General features: G+C 41.6%; 1 protein-coding gene across 1 annotated transcript; it reads right to left on the bottom strand.

The window, feature by feature from the left end:
- Window positions 1-6,620: 6,620 nt before the first annotated feature.
- On the bottom strand, window positions 6,621-10,140 carry SPC25 (SPC25 component of NDC80 kinetochore complex). Its single transcript, XM_084264340.1, has 7 exons — window positions 10,113-10,140; window positions 9,491-9,657; window positions 9,337-9,402; window positions 8,405-8,551; window positions 8,173-8,277; window positions 7,772-7,870; window positions 6,621-6,925 (listed from the first exon to the last, which is right to left on the bottom strand). Exons 2-7 carry the CDS (start codon window positions 9,642-9,644, stop codon window positions 6,801-6,803), a joined length of 696 nt encoding a protein of 231 aa, XP_084120466.1. The 5' UTR covers window positions 9,645-9,657; window positions 10,113-10,140; the 3' UTR covers window positions 6,621-6,800.
- Window positions 10,141-17,087: the final 6,947 nt, after the last annotated feature.

Raw genomic sequence — 17,087 nt, forward strand, 5'->3', positions numbered from 1 at the left:
CACTTAACCAAAATGTTAACGTATGCAATCTGCTCTTAAATGCCTGGAATCCTTAATTATATTTGCCCTCTGCATAAAGTGTAGCATGCTTCTAAATCAAAACAATAATGATGTATACTTAGTGTTTGTTCAACAGACCTTTCTCTGCCAAGCCAGTTATTCCAGCTAAAGCTCTGGTACAGAAGATACTGGATAGTGAAGAACTGAGCCATGATCCAGTAGCCACTGAGAAAGAATTCATTGAGGCATGTCAGTCAAAGAGCCATGTTGCCATAGAAAGTTATCCATCAGTCACAGAACAGATGAGTCAATAGCAGTGAGCATTGTTTAACCTGCTGTGACTAAAGAGGAAGGAAATCAAATTAACACTAATTGTACCTTCTTTCAATTCATTATTTCAGTGCATAGCCACTTTAAAATATAAAAATATAAAAATAACCACAACACACTTGCATGATTAAACACTGGTTTTTGCAGTCAGGCTCCCTAACAACTTTTGAGCCTGTTTCTCAATTAGTCCAAATTTGAAAAGGAGGTTTTTGTTGCAGCCATCATTGTTCTTACAGTGTATGAGAGATCAGCAACCAGGTGAAGGAGAGAAGCACGAACAGTGGTAGGGTAGGTGTGCAGAGCGCAGCCCTGTCCTGCGGCTAGACATTTCCGTGGAGAGAATGACACCATTTAAGGACAAAACCACAGCTATGTAGGAAATCAAGCTTCATCACCTCTGCTTCTGATGGAACTACTTGTTTATAAGCTCAAGCTTCTAAAGGGTTCTTTGTGTATAATTGTAAGAGTGATTAGGGATAATAAGGACAAAAAGAATGGAGTCTGCCTGGCAATAAAAGCCATTCCCCCCAACCTTTCTGGCATACAATCCTATTCAGTGGTAAAGCCTGATGTAATTGGATTGCAGCTATTGCTTTCAAAAAAGTAAGAGTATTACCATAATTATTTAGGATGGCTTATATATAGTTTAAAAATGTACTGTAATCTGCCTGTGGGGCTAAGTGATTTATATGCGTGTATCTCTGTTGTATCAGGTTCAGCAGGGTTTTTTAAAGTTATAAATCACTCACAAATGAGTTCACAGAGATTTTAGAGTATTATAATGACAGGGCTAATTTAGACAATATCAAAGTACTGAATAAATTCACAGAGTTGATTGAAGCATTAGAGAAGACAGTAATATAACACAACTGGAACATGACAGAAGCACAGTCTAACTTTTGTGATCCTTAATGAAGTGTAGCCATTACTTCTTTGTTTGCTTTTTAAAATACATCTAGCAACATTCAAGAGATTTTATGAAAAACACCAATCAACTCAGTTTAACAATTTCCCCTCTTGGCTGAGTAGGTCTATGATAAAACTGTTGTTAGCCAGGACACTTGCAGTAATTTGATTTCTTTTCAAATCTGACCTCCAGCTAACATATATAATCACAACAACAGACTTAGTACACATGTTATTAATGTTTAATATGATTTTGTCTTCCCAACAGTCATTAAATTCGTAGCATATTTCCAGTATCTAGTAAGTGCAACACCTTCTTTCCAGATTTTTAAACTATATTATGAGAGAAACTTGGTGAGGAGCTGAGCACCAGTACATCAGCAGTTTTCTGTATGGTCAGCATTAGTTGATGGCCCACACATTTTAAGCTTGAGCCTTGGTAGCTAAGTACAGGTTAGCAGTTTGAAAGGGAAAGCTAAGTTTAGACAGACTGATTTGATGAAAAAAGGAAAAGCCTTCATTAAAATCTATGTCTGCCTTCAAATAAACTTAATCGTGCTAATAGGTGGAGCACTAGCACCAGCTGGAGGATGCTGGTTGATTGTGTGTCATAGTGCGTGACCTGCATATTGCTTTAGAGCTCTAGAACTTTCCCTTGTACTCTTTGTGGCCATTCAGTCTGTATGCCTACCAGTACACTGAGGTCCCAATACTTGCATCTCTTGGGTTGGTATATAGTGTTACCTTAGGTTCAGGTTGAACGTTGGGAAGAGGTTCTTTGCCGAAAGGGGTATCGAGTGCTGGAGCAGGCTGCCCAGGGAGGTGATTGGTTCACTGACCCTGGATGCATTTAAAGGATGGGTAGAGGAGGTGCTTGGGGATATGGTTTAGTAGAGGACAGGCACGGTTGGACTCAAAGGTCAACCTAGTTATTCTGTGCTTAGTGTATATCACTGTGTTGTGCACCTTCATAACACATAGAAAATTCCAAATCATCAAAGTGTGAAATTCTGTAAGCATTAAGGGCATTTGGTAAAGGCACAAAGCTCTTTAGATTTTAAGAAAGGTGTTCAGCTAGCACAAAGGCTGGTTTAGGGCTGTCTGTCGTGGTTTAGCCCTGGCTGGAGGCCAGATGCCCACCAAATTCAGTCTGTTACTCCCCTTCTTAGTTGGACAGGGGAGAAATTATACAGTAAGAGGCTCAGGAGTCAAAATAAGGACAGGGAGAGATCTCTCTCTCTGTCATCAACGACATGGGCAAAACAGACTCAACACAAAGTGTAGAGGAGAAAAACTACTCTACTTTATTACACTACGCTACAACTACAAAGAACAGTGAAGAAACCGGAGTTGAGAGCACGACCAGATCTTAAAACAAACATAACCAGATCTTAAAACACTTTCCCCCCACCCTTCCCTTCTTAGCAGACTTTAGTCAGGATTTTGCTCCCTTCTTCCCTCCGTTTGCAGTATGGGGGGGCAGGGACTGGGGAAGATGGGGTTCTCAGTAGCACCTTCCCCCCACCCCTCCATTCTAAGCAGACTTCCCCTTAGCCATGATCTTGCTCCCTTCTTCCCCCTGCTTGCAGTACAGGGGGCAGGGGTTGGGAAAGAATGGGGTTCTCAGTTACTTCTTCATGAGCTGTTTTCCTTTTCCAGATCTTAAGACACCTCTAACCTCCCTCCCTGCTCCCTTCTTAGCAGGCTTCACTCTAGTCATGATTTCACTCCCTTCTTCCCCCCCGATCGCAGCACGGGGGGCAGGGACTGGGAGATGGGGGCTTTGGTCAGTCCCTTGCAAGTTGGTTTCCCTCTTGACCGGGGTGGGGGGACAGACATTCATTCCACACCCTCCCCCTGCTGCACCGTAGGGTCTCACCCACAGGAGATAGTCCTCCATGAACTTCTCCAACATGAATCCTTTCCCCAGGGCTTTATCTATTCACCAGCTGCCCTGGCATGGGTCACTGCTATGGTGGGCAGTCATAAATCACAATGTCTCTCAGTCCCAGTCCTCTGTGGGGTCACCAGCCTCCCCCAAGCAAACCTGTCCCTGTGCACATCTCTCTCTCTCACTCATCTCTGTGTCTCTGATTCTCCTCATGGCTGCAAGTGCTGGCAGGGGTTTTGTTCCAACGTAGGGTCACAGCATCTCCTCTATGTCTCCACCTGCTCCATCCAGCGTGGAGCCCCTCCACGGGCTGCAGGTGGGGTCTCTGCCTTTTCCATGGGTTTCTCCAGGAGCTGCAGGGGCATCTTTCTCTCTGGCACCTGGCCTGGCCTCTGGCCGCCTCCTCCCCCGGCCTGTTCCAGCCTTGGTGTCTGCACAGCTCGTTACATCTTCTCGCTCCCTTCTCCGGTGGCAAAATGCAGCTGCTGCCGGCTTGTTTTCTCCTGTATGTGATTCCCAGAGGCGCTCGACTATCTCTCAGGCTCTACTTTGGCCTTGAATTGCTCCTTGTTTATAGTTTAGGCTGGCAGAAACCTCTAACTGCTGCTTAAAGAAACCGTCTCAGCAGCACAGCCTCACAGAACTGCAACATTGTCACAAGCCAGTTTTCCTTCATAACTTACTATAAATAAGCAAAGAAATGAATCTATTCTGTACACTTTCCTAGCTCTTACCTGCTTTCGGAATGCCTGTCTGTGTTTTAACGGAAGTAAGATCTGCATCTGATTTACTTTGGCAAATACTAGCAGGTTCATTATTCAAACTACAAAAGGAGCTGTAAAGGTTTACATTACACACAATAAACATTCCGAACTTTACTTCTTTCTTTAGGTGTATGAGCAGAGCATTTACAACCAAGCACATCATCTTTCTAGGAAATAATTCCTAGGAATGTAAATTCCAATGCAATTGTTGCCATACCTTTTATTTTCTGTGCATAGCAATCTTGGCAAAGTAGTTTGATTAGAAGCAATAAGCCAACCTCTCATGTCTTGGATGAACATGAAAAGAAAATGGCACTAAAAGTCTGAGCATTTGTCTTTCTTTGTTACTCAGGGCATGTCTCAGCTCTTTTTTTCTCCTGTGAAGATGATGATCAAACCAAACATGCTACAGAGTGCATCTGAGCAATATGCACACCCTTACTGAATAAACAGCTCCATCTACACACATGAAAACGAGGTGACTGCATACTGCCTGTTTGCTTACAAACAACAGCTGTAAAATACTTGGTTGAGCATCCTGAAGTTCTTGCTTTTCAGAGCAACTAAGAGTTGCTGGTGCAGACAAGTGGAGAGTGGCAGAAGTATGGATCAAAATGAATAGTCATTCTGGATAGAGGGGCAATGGTATTAGTGAGAAGCCAGAAGGAATAGACTTTCCATCATGGAAGGTGAGGGCTTCTGTACAAGGATGAGATGCCAGCAAAGCGGAGTGATTTCAGTAGTTGTAGCTCTTGGCAGAGAAGATAGAAGTGCCGCGCTGGCCAAAGGCATTTTTACCCGTCACTTGACCCACATAAAACTCTGCGTACAGCATTCGTTTGGTCATAGAAGCAACTAACTGGAAGAAATATCTGCTCTTTAAATGTTCCTGTTAGCATGATTGAAAAGGAGGCAAAATCTGCCAATGAACAAGTAGGCAGTCTCCCAGCCCAGGCCTCTGTTTGTCCCAGTGTCAGTACAAAATTCTTAGAGTACACATGGTTCATGGACAAGCCAGAAATAAATTTATTTCATTTGAGATGTGATTAAAGAAATGCTTCGTAATTTCTGCTGCCGTTCTGTTATTCTGTTCTAAAATTGTAATGTAACCAGTTGACACCTTTATCATTCTTACTGCTCTTTCTTTGTGTGTAACTGGCTGCAGGACAAGGAAAAAATCAATAGGACATACCAAGGAGAATGACTGGTATTGACAGGTATTATTGGTATATGACAGGTATTATTGGGGTTTTTTTTTAAGACGCACTTTAGCAATCTCAGAGAAAGATAATCAACTGTGCTGCGTCCAGCAAGTTGTATTGTTTAGGCAAGTGAATTAAGATATGGTTCACATCAAACTGGACAATATTCTCAACTGTAGTAAGAGTACCTTATTAGCATCACCAGGTGTAAACACATCTAAATGGCCAGGCCTGATGAAGTGATAGAAATAATGTGGAGAGGGGTGGGTGAGGTGTGTGTTTATTTGGGTTTTTTTTTCCCAAGCGTAAGATGATAGGGTAGGGCACCAAGCACTGTTTGGCCTTTCAAAAGGAACATAGTTTGCTTCACATTTCAAATGCAAAATGATGAGGATCAGGAACTTCAGTCCAAAAGTCTATGCCTGACAATGTGGGTACACAGTGTATAACTTTAAAGAAGTTACCTGAACTAGCCCTCTTTTTATGCATGCTTTGAGAAAGAGAGCTATTTCAAATGAAGACTTTTCACTTCACAGAAAATATTTTGGAGTCTTATTTCTTATTGAAAAAGCTATTTCAAAGGCTTAGTTTCATTATTTAGGAGTGTTGAATACTTTTACACTTGACATTTCATATACTTAGCTGAGGGATCAGCATTGGTTTTCAATACAAGTGGTCTTTTACTCTACTAGAATTGCCAGTTCTGAAGTTTCAAGATTATCTGAACCATGTTGTACTATCAAATGAAGTTTTCTTTCTTGTTGCAGCTGTTTAAATATTTTACAGAAACAAAAAGATTTTACAAGCAAGATAAAATGATTCTTTTTCTAATCAAAACTGAGTACTGGGGCAGTAAGTCTTCTTAATTAGCTGCAAGATACAGTAGTTACAGATAAATCAGCTGTGAATTTTATACATCAGCCTTTGTCTTAAGTCTTCCACTGACAGTGATAAATATTCCTTCACTGCAATCTCCTTCATGTAATTAAGCAAAAAGACTAATCTGTTCTAAAATATACCAAATAAAATATTAGTCTTTTAATCTTCTGAGTGCTACTTATTCACTCCTGCAGTTTAAGTTTTAGGGAAGCTTTTCAGCCCAACTGGGTGTTTAGGGAGCCAGAAACCTACAGGCCACAGCAGGTTTTTAGGATTTCTGATTGAAGCAATAGGGTTCCCACTTGCTCCTATTAAGAGTTTTATTGAGAATAACGCACACACCACATATGGTTTTGTTTAACAGAAATAGGCATCCAGACAAAAATCTGAAACAGGCAGTAAAACATATGGTTTAATAGTAAAAAAGAAAAGTAATGCAGGCAACTGAAGTAACAAAGCTCCAGTGCATTATTTTGGGAGGCTTCAGGCCTATTCCAACCACATACAAACTGAAACAGTTTGATGTTTTTGGAAGAGACATAAATTACAGAAAATACTTTATTGTGAATATGTTCCTGGGGTAGCTAAATAGAGATCATTATATTAAGGTACCTGCCTAGAGAGTCAGGTAAGGAAGTAGTTGAGTATGCTGTTGTTTGAAGAACGATCTAAAACATCTATAAATGACAGCTTACTAAAATATTTTCATTATTTTTCTTTAAAAATTAGAGCAAGACATGGATAAATACATACATTCACCATACAGAAAGATAACTAAACAAAGTCCTCTACAGCAAGAAACAGAGGTATAAGCTACATTTATGCAGACTATTTATAAGATAAAGCAGCGAAAGCTTTCCTGATGTTGGCAACAAATGCAGAAAAATTGTTTGTTTCTCTCACTTTGAGCTGGAACTCTGCTATACAGTCCAGTGGAGGAGTACAGGAAGTCACTAAAATGACATAAAATCCCAAAATGTTAGACCATTATAAAAAAAAATTAATATTAGTGCTTTTCTATTCTTATGAACTACAAGTGTAATGTTATCTTTGCACATTTTAACTTCCTAACCTACTCAACTTTCTTTGAGCAAAGCCAAGGCCCCACAGAATGCACAGCTTATTTCCAGACCTCCCTCTCAGTGCTATGCTCCTGCTTGAATTGTTACAGCAATTCTCTTGTAATCCATAGCCTGCTCAAAAATGGAAACACATTCCTAAACATTTTTGTTGCTCTGTAGGCATCAGGCAGAAAACTGATGTAGCCCAGCACGTGATAAACACGTGTCGTTAGCACAGTTTAGAATGGAACTAGTAAAAGCCAGTCTGTTGAGGCCATAGCTAGAGGCACAGCAGAGCAACAGCAGTTGTGCATCTAGAAGCTGCTCAGCACTGTACTCAAATTACCACTCCTGTTTTTCACATCTGAAGATCTAGATCACAAACCAGCCTTCAGATCCGAGAAGTTGTACCCTTGCAGAAGAGGGATACTAGATTTCAAGTTTCACACTCTCCTACATCGGACAACTGTAAGGGTAACCTCCTTTCTTCCTGCCCTCTGGGCTTCTCAGACTGAAGTACATCTGTAAGCACGAACACTCACTCTACCCTAAGTGGAAGAAGCAAACTACAAAACAAAGCATTTCTCTGCAGCTGTATGTTATCTCCTCTCTCCTGCTTTACTCAGTAAAAAGTAAACAGCAACTTCACAAATGGAAGGGAGCAAGAGATAAGCAGTTCTATTTTCATATAAATTAACAAGATTCTGTCCTCTTGTTTGACTATTCAAGTTCACATACCTTCATAATCCCCCTGTTCATTTATGGCAAGAGTAAACACATATGGCTTGTCAGGATCTTTGTGGTCGATGTGTCTGAATATAAACTGTAATTGTTCATCTAAAGCAAACACAAACAATTAATTAACAGCATTAACTTCTGTTGGAGAGTCACCACGATGACTAAAAAAATTACAGTATTAAGCTGTAGTTTTACATCATATTCCTAGCACACCTATGAGTGAAGCAAACCTGGTCTCTTTTAAAGACAAATGCATTTTAACATAGCATATTCTGCCATTTGAGAGAATGGTAGTACCTGGGCTGAGGTGATTCTTCATCTGTGTAAACTGGTGTGTTCTTCACTGCACAATGCAGCATTAACTGTGTTGTATGGAAGCTACAGAAACCACAGAAACTTACTGTGAATTCTGCGTATCTCCAGTCCAAGCCGCTCTTCAAACAATACTTTAGACTTGCATAGTCGCTCCACTTTCTCCTTAGCAGCTTTGTTTTTAGAAGATATTACTGGAAGTTTAAAAGCTACCATAAATACCAAAGTAAAACAAGCACTTTAAAAAATAGTTAGAAAAGCCCACCAAGAATAAGCGTTGAAAACAATTTCCCCTCTAATTAATTCTTATCCTGCACTTACTCTCCTTTTTTTTCATCAACTCTTCTTTAAGCTCCTGGATGCTGTCAGTCAAGTCCTGCTTTTGTTGTTCTTCCTGATTTAGGTTAGATTTTATTTCTGTCAGATGCTCTTGATTTTCTGCTATGCGTTGGCTCTGCTGGAGAATCCCTGAGATGAGGCAAGAAAATAAGAACATGCACAGTTAATTCATTAGGTCCCCCCTACATAGCTCTTATCTATATAGTATGAGATGGCTCATTTGAATAAAGTCTAGTGATACGTATGCGCTCTCAGCTGAAAAGAGAGGTCATCATAACTACACTAAGAGTATCAAATAAAGGCTTAAAGTGAAAGCTAATGAAAGGAAAAGCTAATAAGGAGGGGATACTTCAATCAGATGCAGTTTGTTTCTGGTACCAGAACTATATACGTGTTCAAAGCAGGAGGATAGTGGATCGTGTCCACAGACAACTAATTTGACACAAAGCAAGGAATGGAAACACTGAATATTAGAGTTACAGTTATTTTTACCTGATATTGTGATGTTTAATTATAAAATGCAGGGCAGTTAACCCTAGACTGACAGGCTGACTGTATACTCTTACTAATATGGAAGAGGCATAAGTAATCTCACAGCATTTAGTGTTACTAAACAACATAATTTACTTTTCGCATTGCAGTTGGCAATTTCTGGTAGCTCATTGTTTTAAATACTTACACACCAAAATCTCCATTAAAAAAACTTTTAGCACAGATCTTTATCTTTCTGCATCAAGTCTTCCAACAAATTGCTTTTGAGTTGCAATTTATATACCATAACCAAGCAAATAGGTTTGGTTTTAAGTCTTATCTTCATTCTGATGTTGCTTATCTTTTAAAATGGGAACTTAAACATATTATTTAGCTGTATTAGTTTTAGAAATACTAGACCAAATAAATAAAATACACTGTACCATTGTGATACTCCTTAATTTTGTCAATCATCTGGTCCCCTTCTTTCAGCTTTATGGACCATTTCTCTGTAATGAAAAGTTATTTCAGTTATATAAAGAAATTTAATGATAACTTGGAAAAAGTGGAGGTAACAGGAACATAATACCTTTTTACCTGAAAGTGCCTTTATGGACTCCTTGCATGAATCTCTCAGCGCTAAAGTCTGATTGATCTGCTCAGTGCCATAAACGCTTTTTAATTCGGTCCAAAACTCTTTCATTTCTTTTTCAAAGAGGATTATTTCATCTTCTGCCTTAATGCTCGCCATCGCGCGCAAACATCTAAGTGAATAAATCCAGCGTCAGGATACACAAGACAATCGCAGCAGCCGTAACCCACGGGAAGAGCCTTCGGGGCTGTTGTTTATCCTCTCGGATCGCTGCTCAAACCTCTTCCCGTGAGCTGGCTTTGGCGTTACCGTCACCACGGTGGCTAACAGCGGGAGCTGCAATCCTCCCGCTGCTCCGCCAGCGGTGGGGTCGGTTGCCTACGCCCGGAGTCCCTGCCCTGTGCTTCGGCCCACCACGGTACCGACAGCCCCCAGGCACCGCGCCTTCCTGCTGCCGGGGTGCTCCCCCCTTCGCCGGGGCCCCCTCCGCCCCTCAACCTAGGCTGCGGAGGGGGAGCCTACTCTCCCGCCCGACGAGACGGTAACGGCCACCCCCGTGCCACAGCGCGGCGGTACCTGCCAAGCCCGGCCCGGGGAACAAGCCACAGCACAGCCCCCCACACCTACCAGCTTTCAAACGCCCGGCACCTTCCCGCCTCCCCAACGGCTGCTTTCTCACTGGACACCACCTCTCTCCCACCTCGCAACAAGCGCTCCGCTGATTGGCCCTGTTGTCTGTCCTTCCTGCTGCGACTGGAGACACAGGGCCTGCTGGGAACTGCTGTTGCCGCAGTAACGGGCCCCCGGGCGAGGCGGAGTCGGCGCCGTAGCGGGTGGGGCCGGGCGGCGCTTACTCTGCAACCTCTCGGCGGCGGCTGGTGCGGGTGCTGCGAGGGAGAAGCAGCTGCGAGTCCCCCTCCTTCCCCTGGGAAGTGCCTGTTGGGATTAAGACTTTTTTAGGGCCCGCTGAGGGAGCGGCGGCTGGGCTGTCCGCAGCGCCCGGGGCGGGGCCTGCGGGGCCCGGTGAAAAGCCGGCCGCGCCTGTGCGATTGACTGCTCCGCGCGGACGAAGCCGGGCTCGGGCTGGGGGGCAGGCTGGCTCCTTCAAGCTCTTCTGAAGCTAGAACTTGGCTCTGATGTCCTGTTCCTTCACGGTCATACTTGGGGTGGCCTAGTCATAAGCTTTGTGAGACTCCAGGTGTGATACCCCGAACCCGAATTCTCTCGTAAGTGTGAAGCTATTCAACCATCGTTACAATAGGTAAAATCGTAAAGACTTACTGTTATGATAGGAGGAAGATATGCAGAGGTAATTGAAGCCCTTTTTGTTACAAACAAAACCAGTACAGCCACCCTGGCAGTGCACAGTCAAGCACTTGGTCAAAAGCCTCGGTCGTCACTAATGGCCTCCATACAACACCAGACCTACTTTTTCTGCAGTTGGGAATATTCCTTTTTTGTACTGGATAAGCACTAGTTTGTGATCCCAAGTGCCAGCCTTCAGCTTATCATGGAAGCTACTTGTTAGTCCTTTTGTTACCACAGCTAATTAATTTCTCCTGGCTTTAATTTACTTCAGTGCTATTCAGATGATCTCAGAATAATGTAAATTTAGTAAACCTTTGAGGATTGCTGTCTAAAACCATTAGTTACTGTTCCACTACCACAGGTACCACAGTCAAAGCAAAGTCTGAGCTGAGACCACCAACTATTAGTTGTATTGTTCTTGTATAAACTGTTATTGCTGGTGGATACTCTTATACTCAATTGTATTTCTTTCTCATTTGACTTGGACAACTGGTCTCCAGATTTTGTAGCTTCCTCAACACTAGTCATAAAGCTAATTATTAGACCACTGTTTCTTATGTGGCTCAGACTTAACTGTACTGAGGTTAGGCTGGTTCAGGTGTGATTACCTAGCCGTATATAAATTTGGGAATTACGGAGCTTATACTTTACGGCTTTTACTAACTAGGACCACTTTTGCTCCTTTTCCCAATCAGACATCACCCCTACCTGAAGGAACACTGTCAGTATAAAGTTTAAATTTGCCCCTGACATTGGTAGCCTTTGTAATTTGTGTTCATAACTTTCTGAATACAAAATTTTTGCAGCCCCTGGAGTTTAGCAAGTTTAAGTTCAACTAGCCTAAACAAATCCTGAATAGTAATCAGTAATCTTTTGGTGGATTCTTCAGCCTGGTGTTTTCTGAATCCTTTTGCTAACATAGATAATAGGTTCACCCACAGTAGCTGGCACTAGCTCTGAAGTGTTAGGTATTGTTTTTCATCAGTGAGACTTCCCTAGATCTCATTAGTCCTCTTTGTTTTAGACTTTTGCCAGCCAAAGACTAAATACAGCCTGTGACATTTACTACCACAATCAATACCCTCACTAATTCCTTTTTTTCTGACTCTTGGGAATCCTTCCTCAGAGTTTTCTAGAGACATAACCTTACAGTATAATCTATGCTCAATGTTACTTTCCCACTATGAGCTTGTTCCACAGTCACTTTACTAACTGCATTTTCAAATGACACATACTGATTTTTAGCAGGTACTAGTTTCCTGTTGAAACTGACAGCTCTTCCCAACCACATGCAGAAATATGGCCTCATGGCCCAAACTAGCACAGGCCATATGCCTCTCAGATCATCTGTTGGGCCTGATTGAACAGACTTTGTAGTCAGAAATGCAGACACCTGGACTTACAGTAGCTCTAGTCCAGCCACTTGTTCTAAAATATTTTTTTTAAATGTCTGTCACATCAAGCCACAAGGTAGTCACGGATGGAAGGAGGTTTGAACAGCGATTTACCCTATTACTAGCAGTAGCAGCTTTGCTGGGGACAGTGCTGTTGTACTGCATGCAAATTGTCTGCATTTTCCAGGTCTTCAGGGTGTGTTTGTAGCTGTAGGGTACTTGAATAAATGTGAGGTTCTGAGATGCACACTGACAGCAGCAAGGTGACAGCCAGCCTGCATTCAAACCAAAGGCTAGTGCAAACCAAGAGTGGTTGCTTTATCTTGTTGGGGGAACAGACATTCATTCCACACCCTCCCCCTGCTGCACCATGGGGTCTTACCCACAGGAGATAGTCCTCCATGAACTTCTCCAACATGAATCCTTTCCCCAGGGCTTTATCTATTCACCAGCTGCCCTGGCATGGGTCACTGCTATGGTGGGCAGTCATAAATCACAGTGTCTCTCAGTCCCAGTCCTCTGTGGGGTCACCAGCCTCCCCCAAGCAAACCTGTTCCTGTGCAAATCTCTCACTCATCTCTGTGTCTCTGATTCTCCTCATGGCTGCAAGTGCTGGCAGGGGTTTTGTTCCAACGTAGGGTCACAGCATCTCCTCTATGTCTCCACCTGCTCCATCCAGCGTGGAGCCCCTCCACGGGCTGCAGGTGGGGTCTCTGCCTTTTCCATGGGTTTCTCCAGGGGCTGCAGGGGCATCTTTCTCTCTGGCACCTGGGCCGCCTCCTCCCCCGGCCTGTTCCGGCCTTGGTGTCTGCACAGCTCGTTACATCTTCTCGCTCCCTTCTCCGGTGGCAAAATGCAGCTGCTTCCGGCTTGTTTTCTCCTGTATGTGATTCCCAGAGGCGCTCGACTATCTCTCAGGCTGCGACTTTGGCCTTGAATTGCTCCTTGTTTATAGTTTAGGCTGGCAGAAACCTCTAACTGCTGCTTAAAGAAACCGTCCCAGCAGCACAGCCTCACAGAACTGCAACAATCTGTTATCATTGTATTGCAAACACAAGCTTTTTTAGTTTTCTGCATTTATATAGTTTATAGCAAGGAATAATGGCAGCGTAGTACCTAGGAGAAATTAGATTCAGGTGGCAGAACCAGGAGAAAGCAAGTGGTTCATGTTAGCATTTGCTAAACCTCTGCTAGTCAGTCAAGCCCTGAAGAAGCCTGAACTTAAGTAAGGCTGCCTGATTCCAATGAGGAATGTTTGAGGGGATGAAATATGGAACGGGAGGGGAAAAGGGAAGGGCTTCTTTTAGATTCTTCTTTTACTAAATCTGAAATTAAGATGTATCTTTTCAGTGTTCCACTTGGAAAATACTCATACTAAGAAAATAGGTATCAGTTGTTGTACACCGTGTCTACTTGTGAGCTTATTGAATTGCTAGTTAATGCTTGTAGCTGGTCCAGTGCCAGTGAAAACACTGATTGATGTTATTGTTCATTTAACTGAGCATAATGTACCATAAAGTTGGGCCCAGTACATAGGCCTCCATTAACAGTGTTTTAGAAAATGTTTGCTTTGATGGCTTTTCCCTCCCTTGCAAACATTTGCTTAACATCTGATAGCTGTTATGTAATATTTGCTCTAATATGTAGGTGTAAAGGAGCTGTAAACATTTTATCCTCCCTTCAGTGGATCATCAACATGATTCTTGTTTCTCCACTACTACCAAGAATATATAAAGTTTTGGATAATCTTTGGTTTTCTGTCTTGGAAAATTAAAAAAAAAACCCAATAAAATATTAATAAATTTAAAACTCTTTATATGAAAAAATGGCATTTTAAAGGTTTTTGCTTTGCACTAAGAACTCGTTTGATCATGTGAAGGCCAAACCTTGGTTCTATAATATCAAAACAAGACAAAGCTTTGGTTAAAAGCCTAACTGCATGCACATTCTGGCCATTTTGTACAGATATCTAGTTTTCCTTTCAGTACCTAGTACTAAAATAGAGCCAATATTTTCATTCTATATGTTATCTCAAATGACTTCGAATTACTAAGTGCATTACAGAAGCATTTTGCAGTGCTTAGCATAGAAAAGGGGCGGGGGAAAGCTATTGAAGTAGTAGTTCTTAGTTTAAATAAGTTCTTAACTGTAGTATTTCAAGACATCTTTTGCCATCTTTTCTCTGCTGTTTACTAAGGCTAGGAAAATCTTTAGTGGCTCAGACTTTTATAGGTTGCCAGATATCACAGGCAGGACAAGAGATGACTGGCATGTCAGGTGTTGATTGCCTCTTGGATGAAGCAAGATGCTTCTAGGCACAAGGAGAACATGGACTGCCTCTCTCACAGAAACCTGCTTACTTCTTTCAGAATCTCTGCTTTCTGTTCCCTAGATTATGGAGTTGGTCAGAGGGGTTTTTAGCATCTTTTATAAACGTGACTACTCAGGTGTGTCTAAGATGTGGTATCAGAGCTTCTGAATCAGTCAGAAAGAATGTAGGAGAAAATAAAAGATTGAGTTTACTATTAGCCTTCATTGTGTCTAAAGTGCTTATCTTTCTGTGTTAGCAGAAAAGTGACTAGTAGCACATGAATCAGCAGCAACATCTTTAAAGTTAAAATTAGCGTTTATACTAAAAGAGGTCACTTTGCTGAAGCGCTGGCAAGACTTACCTTACCTTCAGGCAGGATATTAAAGTTTCTGTAGAGCCAGCGTGCCTGAGTGACTCCATCTGAGAAAGAGTTCAGCCTGAGTAGTGGCAGCACTATCCAGTGGGTAACACAGGGGTATGCTTTTATATTTTTTTACACTTTCTTTTTGTATTTAAAAGCATGCAAAAAGTTCTTGCAGTGGTTCTGCACATCCTGTCTGGTAGATTTTCTGATACTATTGGACAATTGTGGTGGCATAAATGAGGGACTGGAAAAGGATCTGTTTTGTTACTTGGTAGTCTCTCCTAAGGACATTAAATTGTATCTTAATGGAAACTTGATTAGTGCAAAATATTTTTCCTAATAGAACAATAGTTATTTAGAGTTCCCCCATTACAGTTGCTGTTTTAACTAAGTACTAGAGGTAAGATGGCTGTTACTCATCCACCAACTGACTTGAAATTTACACCTATGTTTAAAGCTAATTATTCTTTATAAACTAGACTGAAAACCAGAAGAAAACCTCAGATTCCCCACATTTTGTATACGAAACCCAGACATGTATAGAAGAGTAATTTTTATTGTTATTGTAAGCCCTACTTTAAAGAAGAGGTAGTTTTGCAGAAACTAATGGTAGCAAAAGGATGGCTTTGTTTAGTAATAAGGTATAAAAAGTTACTTGTTTAGAAAAATCTCTCTCAAATAAGTTCTTGTGAAAAAACTGGGAGAGGGAAAATTAATTCAAAAATTAACTGTCAAGTTAACTGATGGCAGTTCCCTTGCTGCATGCCCTGAAAAGCTATAGATTATAGGGCTTAGCAATGCAAAAACCTCCCCAAATGTTTGCAGCTAAAAAGCTAGGAAATATTTATTGTTGATATATCCTGAAATATTTGGTTTGGAAGGGTTTTTACTTGAAATCAGGTGACACCAGTTGAAGTGAGTAATTCAGTCAGTGTACAGAAAAATACTGAAGTAGCTATTCAGAAAAAGTGCACAGAATCTCTAATCTCTTTTTAACTTTAAGGTTTTCTATATGCTCAATGCAACTGGTAGTGATAAATGTTAGGATTTAAATCTGCTAAAAAGTTTCTAAAACCAGACTAGTAACAGCTAAAATAAATGTGAGATTGTGTCAGGAAGAGAGGTCTCCTAAGTCCATTTAATTGTCGTGCCTTATTTGTTGAATCTACTTAATGTCTCCATGTGACTTCCCTGACCACACATCATAAAGCCCTGTTAAGCTGTTAAGTCTCTCTTCAGCAAAAACAGTTAAGTAGTTCATGTCTTTGTCCCCACAGCTGGTATAGTTTAATGTCCAGTGCCACAGAGAAAGCAGTAGGGAGCTGTGCAAGACATGTAACTGCTTTTTTTTTTCCTGATTTTGTTTCAGGTGCATACATAATCTTGAATAGAAGGTAGCAATATGAAAGCCTGTAAAGAACTGAGTTTTTCCTCTTTCTGCTGTGATGGTAACAGATGATGTCATCATCAGACTTTGGGTAGCTGTTTAATCTCATCGTGGAAAAAAGTTTCTCTTGAAAGCACCTCACAAATGCACCTAATCTTTTCCTGTGCTACAGTTATTGGCAGTAATATTGATAAATCCAATGTGCTAATACATATACTCTTAAAGTCCTGCTGTCTGGCAGAATCTGTGTCTTCTTGGCTGTTTGCCCAGGGTAACCCAAGTGCTTGGGAATAGTTTGGGGAAATACTCATAATCATTTGTTTCCCTTGGGGAAATACTCATAACCATCCCACCTTTGGTTTACAAATCAGGTCTCGTTTCTGCTCGCCTGGGCAGCAGGAAGCAGGGGCTGCAGTAGGTCAGGCTTCGGCTCCTTCTGGCAGAGGTAGGTAGGACTTGCACTGCGTAAGCAGTACGCAAGAGTGGCGATACTGAATGCGATGACTCAGAGAAAAAGCTTCCTCTGCACTGTGCCATGGTGGCCTCTTGTATGAAGGAAACAATTGTTTTTCAGTGCTCTGAGAATATTGCTGCTTTAAAAATGAATCCAGAGCTCAACAGTATTGTTGATGTATGGATACTGGCTGTATTTTCATGATTAAAAATGTGTTGTGCAAAGTATTAGATGCAGCATGGCAGCCAAATCCTGTTTCAAAGTGAAAGGCACAGCTTTAATGACAGTTCTGCAGAGAGCAAATTATTCGTGTATTCTTTCTGTCCTTTTTAGAGGCAACACTTAATGAAGTATACACATTGCTAATGTCCATCCTGCAGAGAA

This window comes from Gallinula chloropus, assembly GCF_964237585.1.
Source record: "Gallinula chloropus genome assembly, chromosome: 5".
NCBI lineage: Eukaryota > Metazoa > Chordata > Aves > Gruiformes > Rallidae > Gallinula > Gallinula chloropus.

Bases quoted from the DNA above. Each gene is read 5' to 3' on its own strand.
- SPC25 (XM_084264340.1), bottom strand. From the start codon at position 9,644: ATGGCGAGCATTAAGGCAGAAGATGAAATAATCCTCTTTGAAAAAGAA. The intron at 9,403-9,490 runs GTAAAAAGGTAT...TTTTCATTACAG, and splicing joins GTCCATAAAGGCACTTTCAG to AGAAATGGTCCATAAAGCTG. The intron at 8,278-8,404 runs GTAAGTGCAGGA...TTAAACTTCCAG, and splicing joins GTTGATGAAAAAAAAGGAGA to TAATATCTTCTAAAAACAAA.